At 54.3% G+C, this 8506-nt stretch overlaps 3 protein-coding genes across 3 annotated transcripts; all 3 read right to left on the bottom strand.

Moving 5' to 3' along the window:
* Positions 1-214: 214 nt before the first annotated feature.
* MYCGRDRAFT_95609 (uncharacterized protein) lies at positions 215-901 on the bottom strand (the record flags this gene model as incomplete). The annotated part of the gene is made up of 1 exon (XM_003849279.1): positions 215-901. The coding sequence occupies one exon, from the start codon at positions 899-901 to the stop codon at positions 215-217; it is 687 nt and encodes a 228-aa protein (XP_003849327.1).
* Positions 902-3576: 2675 nt separating this feature from the next.
* Positions 3577-5096, bottom strand: MYCGRDRAFT_101162 (uncharacterized protein; the record flags this gene model as incomplete). Its single annotated transcript, XM_003849278.1, has 2 exons — positions 3577-4339; positions 4400-5096. The coding sequence occupies 2 exons, from the start codon at positions 5071-5073 to the stop codon at positions 3577-3579; spliced, it is 1437 nt and encodes a 478-aa protein (XP_003849326.1).
* Positions 5097-6224: 1128 nt separating this feature from the next.
* On the bottom strand, positions 6225-7158 carry MYCGRDRAFT_105677 (uncharacterized protein; the record flags this gene model as incomplete). Its single annotated transcript, XM_003849277.1, has 2 exons — positions 6225-6841; positions 6912-7158. The coding sequence occupies 2 exons, from the start codon at positions 7087-7089 to the stop codon at positions 6423-6425; spliced, it is 597 nt and encodes a 198-aa protein (XP_003849325.1).
* Positions 7159-8506: the final 1348 nt, after the last annotated feature.

Genomic DNA, 8506 nt, shown 5'->3' with positions numbered 1-8506 from the left:
ATTGAGCGGGAGAACGGAGAGAGGTATCGAATTATGCTTGCTTTCTTTCCTCGCCTGCCCTGGAGATCTTGCCATCTCATACTCCATCCACTCGACGTCCGATCAATGATGCCAGTCTCTACACTTGATGTCAGCTACCGCAGCCACAAGAAACATCCATTTCACTGTACTCACGTTCCTCCTCAATCTTCACGGCGTTGCTGTCACGTCTCCATCACGAGCGCATGTGCTCCGTTGGCACAGCCCACGACTGTTCCCAACTCGTCTGCCCACCGATCAGAGAGCTTGGAAAGGGAGGCATGGGAATGGTAGGTAGTCCAGCAAGAGTGTGTCCGCCCAGAGCATGAACCTGAGACGCGCCAATGATGGGAGTCCACCAGGAGCCGGGAACTCCACCGCTGAGGATAGGAGGCGCGCGAACAAGCTCGAACACAAACCACTTGTCTTCAAAAAACCACTTGTCTCGATCTTCCGAATCGTCCGGCTGCCAGACCTGAAGTCCAGCCTTCAACTTCCCATGCGCGCTCAGAAGCGCAGCTTTGACGGCGCGTTCTGCTTCCTGGGCGTCCAGGCGCAGGAGTTGCGCAGTAGGATGCCGAGAGGGGTAGAATCGAAGTGTCTTGATCTGCTCGACGTGTTCCTTCTTGAGAGCTTCGAGCCACTTCCAGCAGACTTGGAGGTCGGTGAAGGAGAAGGTGTTGGTGGAGTAGTAGGTGGAAGCAGACTTTCTGCGAGAGTATTCGTTGAGTTGGAGGAAGGGGGGTGGTGTGTAGGTGTTGTCGATGTTGATCATGCGGCCTGATGGTGGGTCTGGGGTTTTGACGTAGGCTTCGATTTGGTCGAACAGTTCTTGCGGCATTTCGCGCAGGCGGACGAAGAGTTTGTCTTCGTACTCGGCCATGTTTGTGCGGAGGCGTTCGATACGATGTGATGAAGGTGTTCGTGCGAGTCACGTCGGAAGGACTTAGTATGTGGAAGAACCTGGACGCAAGTTCCGTGGAAGGAAGGAGCTTTCGGAACGGCCCGCAAGGAAGCGAAGTGAATTACCTTACCGAGACAAGAACTTCAGGCACACTGCCGACAGACGACAGGAAATGAAAGACACGAGAGATCATGTGTGTTAACTGCCATTTGCTATCACCCAATCTGATCCCGACTCGCCCAGGAATGGATTCTCTTCAAGCATCATCCCCTGACTGCTCACTCAACGCCAGCTACTAGTACTGCAAGCTCAGCTTAGCTGCGGATTTAGTCGTAAATGTCTCAAGACACTTTTCAGCCTCAGTGACCTCTCTGCTCTCAGCCAAGCCATATCGTCACTCTTCTCTTCTTCGTGGCAATTTCATGGCCAGCCGTCCAAGTCGTCGCACCAACCGTAGCCTTATTCCGCAAACGGCATGCAGCAACGCCAAACATCCTCACCCCATTCATTCGTGGCCAGATCGCGCTTGAATCTCAGCCGCAGTTTATAAGCCATAATCGCGAATTTGGAACGGTTGTCTTCCGGTTCAAACAGAATCATGTCGCTCGCAAGCTTCTTGGATAAGTTCTGGATCCGGTCCTCGGCAGAACCTCGAGGATGTTTCAAGAGCATCCATGGCCAGGAGAGACGAAGTCGGGTGTCGTGGCGCAGGAACTTCACCTGCAAGCTTTGCTTCGGATGAAGGGACTTCAGCCAAAGAAGACCGACGTCGAGGTTCGCGAACGAGAAGACGATGCGGGAGTAGTATAATTTGCTGAAATGGTGGCGAGATGCGCGATCGATCTGTGAGAGCGCTGGTGGCTTATAATGTTCGTCGATCTCGACGATGGTGGGCCGGCGGTGCTCTGTGTAGGCGAGGGTGAAGTCGAGGATCAAGTCGTAAAGCTCTTGTGGAAGCGCTTGGATGAGCTGGGATGTCTTGGCCGTGGCCACAAATCGGGTATCCGCCTCCGGAGCTTGCGCAGCCTTCTTCTTCGCTTTCGCCACCTTCTTGTGCCATTTGTGCGCCTTTTTTGCTTCCCGCTTCATCTCCTTCTTCTTGCACTCCCACTCCTCCTTTGCTCTTCCCATCTCCTCTTCTATACGCCTAACGTCCCCCGTAGGCAATGAGTATCCATGGCCGAAGGCAGCGCATCGCCTGAGGTGTCGCTCTATTACGCTTTCCTTCTGTTCTTGCAAAGACTTTTCCGTCCGTTTGTAGGCATAGTACGCTGACTCCATTGCCGCTTTGTGGTCGATCATGCCGGCGAGCCGAGGACTGGACGTTGCCACGTGGGGCGCATTGACTTTCCGTTCGATGTTCGTTGGTTGGGATTCAGGTCGAGTGCGGCGGATTGAGATTTTGGACTTTTGTTGTTGTTTGTTTAAAGAACTTCCAAGCTGCAGTGAACTTGTATCCAGCTTCGAAGTTTTAGAAGCTCATGCCGCTAGTCCTCATGCTGCTAGTCCTCGGGAACGGCCCGCGGGGTAGGAAGTGAAGTGAATTCGAGTGACGATCCTAAACCACGTCAAACACACCACCATCGCACCACACAAGCGCTGTTCCCACACTTCCACCCGCCTCATAGATACCACCATTCCGACAGTTCATCTACGTCGTCCATATCTCCTCCCCAGGAACAACACAATCCTCCCTCCACTCATGTCCCTCTCCCCGCTCACCACACCTCTCCAATTTCATCACATACCACCGCCCACCATGCTTACACACCCCAACATGCGCGCTCGTCGAGATCCACACGACCAAGCCTGTCTTCAGCTCAAATCCCACCAACGCATCCTTCACATCCTCAATAAGATACTCCACCTGCAATGCATGTACGCCTGTGAATTCCATTACGTTCTGGGGACGGATGTCGTAGCGTAGAGTCCGAAGATGGAGACGATGAGGAGGAGGTACGGTGGTGAGCGAGCGGCGGCAGACGGACATGTTGGAGAAGGAAAAGGTATTGCGTGCGTAGTAGAGTTGAGAAGAGGTAGAGCGGGAGGTGTGATCGATTTGGAGGGCGGCGGGCGGTTTGTAGGACGTCTCGGTGATGTTGACGTTCGTTGATAGCGGGATGGTAGCGGAGATGGTGTAGTCGAAGATGATGTCGACGAGCTCGGTGGAGAGGAGTTGTATCAGCCTTGCGAGAGTCGTCGTGGGTGATGTTTCTTCGCTATTGAGATGAGCCTCATTCTTTTCATCGCTAGCCATTGCGAATGTCGTGCCGTTCTTTCTCATCGGCACAAGCCGTCGACGTTGAGTAGTCTGCCTTTGTAGCTTGGAGGGATGAGTTGGCTTTCAGGACCAGCATCGCGAGATTTGCCACAGCGCATGTCAGATACACTTTGACGGGGTATGGCATCCGAGTCAGAGCTATGCACATTAGTCACCTGTTCCGCGCCTGGAGGCATTGATGACTGGACGAAGAGAGCTGATCTCTGGCCAGCAGCTTTCTATTTCCGACGCTTCGACGCTTCATCAAGAGCATCGCCTTTTCGTTTCGTTGGTAAATCGCTTGGAGCCGTCACATCGTCCATCATCTCACTATCCGACCCTACAACTCCAACGTCAGACTCTGTCACCAACAACTGTCGATTTACATCCTCTCTCACGATGACGTACCCTCTCCTTCCTTCACCTCATACCCCTCCGTCTTAATATCATTCAATCCCAAATCCTCCATCTCCTCCTCCGTCCTCTCATAATCCAACACCTCAATCTTCGGATCCGGTTCGGGCGCCGTCAAACTCTGCACATAACTCGCCGCCAACGGGTCCTCCAACACCAGCGTAAACTTCTTCCTCCCGTCAATCGCCTCCGTCAGATCCCCAAAGAAAGCCTCCCATTGTTTCTTACTCCCTTGCTCCATGCCATCGCCCGTACCTTCCGGAACCTCCGCATCACCATCTGACAGGCCAAACGCTTGGGATCGGAGATCTTTGCGTATCTGCGTCATGATTCCCTCGACGGTGGTGAAGCGGCCTCCCATCGTTCCTGGCTCGACGCGGAGTTGGAGTTCCGGGCAGGCGAGTGATGCGCTTTCGGACTTGAGAATGTCTCGCGCCAAGTCCTCGGACGTGCTGACGTGGAGGGTAATTTTGCGGCCTTGCTCGGGGACTTCGCCGCCGGTTTTGACTTCGTTGCTGCGGTAGCCGCAGTCTTCGCATACCGTGGACATGAGCACGACCTGTTTGAAGTAGGGGATGTTGACCATTTTCATGTTGGTCGCGCAAGGGCGTGTGCAGCCGGGACAGGAGGCGGGGAAGGAGTATACTTGGTTTTCGACGATGTCTTCTTCTTGGTCGACGTTGTTGCCTTGTGTTGTTGTTTGTGCGTCTGCGCCGACGAGTCCGGTTGAGTGGTATTCCGGCCTGATCTCCGTTTCTGGCGCTTGTGTTCCTGGTGCAGGCACATCGTCTCCCAGTCCCAACGCTCCATTTTGCGCCGCTGTCCGGTTGTACTCGCTCTTCGCCCACTTTCCTGCCGCATCACCCGGCCGTGGCTCAATTGAGCTGTTCCCACTCGGATCATCTACTGACACCATGAACGGGAACTTCCTTCCCGCCAACATCTCCGTCAATGTGTCAATCACGCCTGCGACTTTCTCTCCAACCTCCGGCATCTGCTCCATCCTCGCCTGTTGGTGACTCTCCAGATCCGCCTTGACCGCACTGATTATACCCTCCAAATTCGTATACTGCCCCTTCCCAGGCGGAATCTCCAGATCAATATCCTCAATCCTAAACGCACAGATATCGCTCTTGACCACCTGTCGTTGGAAATCATCCCCGTTATCGATGCGGAAGGCATATTTCGCGCCTTTTGGTTGGATCTCGCCCGCGGATTGGATCTCGTTGTTGTGGAAGCCGCATTTCTCGCAGGAAAAGGACATGATGACAATTTCGCGAAAGAAGGGGATTTTCGTGAGGAGGAGGCGCGTGATGCCGTCTTCGTGGCAGTTCATGCAGAGGGATTGGATTTCGTCGACGACTTTTTGGTCGGAGGAGGGGCCGTTCATTCCTTCGACTTGGCTGCCCATGTCTTGGAAGAGGTCGTGGGCAAGGGAAGCACCCTGCAGCTTGGTGCCGTTGGTTTCGGAGGCCATGATTGCGGATGTGTTAAGCGAGAGAGGGTGTTGTGAGAGGAAGGAGTTTTGTCGTGAGAGGTCGACGAGAAGCTCGTGGAAGTTCGCGAAACTTTTCGCTGAGCATGACGCACCCACCGATAAGGCCGTTATCGCTCGTGCCTGAGGCTTCCACAGCCTCTGGGACGCTAGTAAACTAGCGCCGTCCTTCAGCTGGAGTCTTGCAAGCTGAGGCTGAAGTACTTCACCTGCATGTCGCTAGGCACATTCTAGCCCGCGATCCCTCAGGAGTTTGTCGACACTTCATACTACGTTGTAGGAGCATCTCCGCTTCTCGATATGTATGGCCTGGACGTCTCAGCACGCAGGACGCCGAACTCGAGGGACAGAAGTGCTGGGCCTGAACTGGATGCAATCTTCGAGAACAGCACGGCAAGACAGCACCACGGTTGCCAAGGTTCAGGCTAGTGCCGCTCCGATGGGACTTCCTTCAAGATGAGAAGAATGTCGCGTCCATATTGCCAGCTAAGAATATGCAACCGAAAATGCTAGCACGTCCATCGCAGTACGTTTCAACATCAACCACCACCGTCACCGTCCCATCGTCGACCCCTGTCGTCTCGACCAATCTCTGCACCGGTCCTGATTCCCGTGGCGACTTTTGGTTCTAATAGAACCACTACAACGGCGAGAGAACCGTCCAAGTCGCACTCGGCGACTTTCCCGCTGTCCAGCCCGCAGACATTTCTTATCCAATCAAAGACAACATTATCACGTCAGTGCAAATCAATGGCCTCATCTACCTCACCGGAAATGGAGGCTCCACATTCTCTCCCTGGTCGAAGTCGGATGACTCGACTGAGATCACGCTGTTCTTGAACCGAATTCCTCGACCCAAAATGCAAGCATCCACTTTTGATCGGCCTCTGAGATCACCCACGTTAGTATATCGCATCACTCCAGCAGACGACCGTCGAGTGTGTTCAGCTCTGCGCCCGCAGTCAATCTCGAAACTGCATGGGCCTCGAAACTTGCACGCTCATCAGTACACCTTGCCGCTAAATGACCCAACGACGCATTCCATCGACCACGTATGATATGGCAGCTGGGCACAGAATCGAGCATAGAAGCATCTCTTCCAAAGGCACTAGACTGGCACGAGGAGCAGGTATACAAGGAGATTCGTTCCTTTCAATTATTAATGCATCGTCGTTAGGTACACACAGTCGCTGGCTCATGAAACAAAAAACTCCCTCAGTCACACCTCAAGACATCGTCACTCGTACATCCCGCCTCTTCATCTCCCGTGTCCGAGAGATGAACAGACCGAACGCTCTGCACCACTCAAATCGCCCTTCAAGCCGCGACTCTTACTCGTACTGCCAAGCAGCGGTAGCGTTCTGGTGGTAAACATCGTGCCACGTGAATCCCAAACAATCCTTAGGAATCTGCGCCGCGGGGATTCTGCTCGCCGCATAAATCTGGAAGTTGGCCGGAGAGATGCTGCCGCCCAGACACGCCAACCAGTCCTGGTTCTCGAACTGCAATTTCGCATCGTAGGCGATGCCGAAACCGGTGAAGGTCGCGTTGCCGTCCGTCGCGACCGAGTGCGGGCCCGTGAAGCGGAGGGAGCCGTCGTCTTTGACGTAGACTTGTTGTCCGCCGGGGACGTTGGTGTACAGGCTGACTTGGCCCTGGCCGTTGATGTAGCTGAAAGTGGTGGTGTTGGTGTCGACGACGCAGGTGTTGTTGTTCAGAGGGTTGTATGTTTTGGCGTCTTTGCCGATCCCTGGGGTGGAGAGTTTTGTTAGTTTTGTGGGAGGAGAGGGTGGAGTGAGGGTGGAGGTGGGGAGTCTTACAGAATGCTTTGCCGTTGGCGTTGACGGTTCCGAAGTGGATGGGGCTCGAAGCGCGGAGAGCCTGGCCGGAGAATTTGAGAGGGTTTTCCGGGGTGCCTTGGAGGACGTTGTTGTTGGGCACGGGCGATGGGAGGGCAGCGGCCACTGCGGCGAAGAGGATGGCGCAAGCGGACTTCATGGTTGTGGTTGGAAGTGGTTGATTTGGTTGGCAAAAGTGTTGTTGTAGAGGATGTTTTGGTTGGAAGTGGTGAGTGATGATGGACTGCTCTGGAGGGTCGCACGAGGAGCCTTTATATCAATCCTCCTGCGGGTCCTCCATGTATCGTGACGAGCAACGCCCAGCCTCCAGTTCTTACTTCGCTACACGGCTTCGCTGCGGTGTGTTTGCCCGGAGCGGATCCAAGCTACCGTTGCTAATTTTGGTCTGCAACTGACGGTGACCGACCCGTGCTTTACCAGGGTCTGCGTTCGATGTGATGTCGTTAGCAACCTAGCGCGGGGTCAAGCTTTACTGTCGGAGGATTCGGCAAGATTTAGCGTCTCGACCAAGGCTAAGGAAACACTTGGGTCGCATGTTCGCGGTCCAATATCTCCACCACAGCACTTGTCTCATTCTTGCCAGAGGTCCACTCATGCGGAGATACGAAGAGAGTCTCGTATCGCAGCGCAGAAGTGGAGGACCGGATCGTCGGAAGAGCAGCGCAGGGACGTGGGAGCAGGCAAGACTCTTGTCTGTCCTCGTGTGTGATCCGTATATAAACTCGTGCGGTGGAGCACTGGAGAAAGGTTCGACGCCAAGCAGAGGCGAGCAGCCGTGCTCCGATCGTCACTTTGTGTGTGAAGAATCCATGTTTCGGAGCATTTGTCCAATCGATCCCGTATACTTTCGCCCTGGCATTTCACTTAGGACCGTCCCGCCCGTTGATATGCATGTGCCTCCTCTGACGGGCTGTCAGCGAGATCGAGCCATCTGACCTGCAAAGAGACGCAAATGACGTATCGCGGACACGAAGAAGCAGGTGGAGATCCCCATATGACCTCGTATTGTAGGAGCTCGGAGTCGGCCGAGAGAGAGCAGCGGAAGGATGGCGAGCAGGCGGTGCCCTTGCATTTCCTCGTGTGTGATGCGAATGGCGCAAGCTGAGCACACCTCTCTGCTCAAATCGTGCTCTGGCCTGTACCATCTCGATCCGAAGTCGATGGCAGAAGCATTGAAATGACGTCTTCGCAAAGACTTTGACAGGCAATCCGTTCCGCTGTCGATGCGTTGACCTTTTGCATCCCATGAGAAGCTCGTACCACAACAACCTCGAACCATGCGAGTATATCTGCCGATGAACGAGAACGACACCGACACGAGGTGGACTCGCCATGCGTCGTTCTACCTCGTATACATATCATCTTCATGGAAGCAACCTGGAATCACCGCGATCTACGAGCCTCTTCTTTGCTCCTCTGCTTGCTCATTCCAATCGCGCCATTGTGCTGACGACCTCACGTATACCAAAGCCTTTGACTTTGCTCATCGAGCTCGGATCTATGCCGACGAGCGCGCCGAAAGAGGTCAGACGCATGTAGTCCCTCCGAACTCGTTC

Source organism: Zymoseptoria tritici, chromosome 9 (genome assembly GCF_000219625.1).
Source record: "Zymoseptoria tritici IPO323 chromosome 9, whole genome shotgun sequence".
Classification (NCBI taxonomy): Eukaryota; Fungi; Ascomycota; class Dothideomycetes; order Mycosphaerellales; family Mycosphaerellaceae; genus Zymoseptoria; species Zymoseptoria tritici.
The sequence above is the reverse complement of the archived record's forward strand: the minus strand, read 5'-3'. Positions and strand labels throughout refer to the sequence as shown.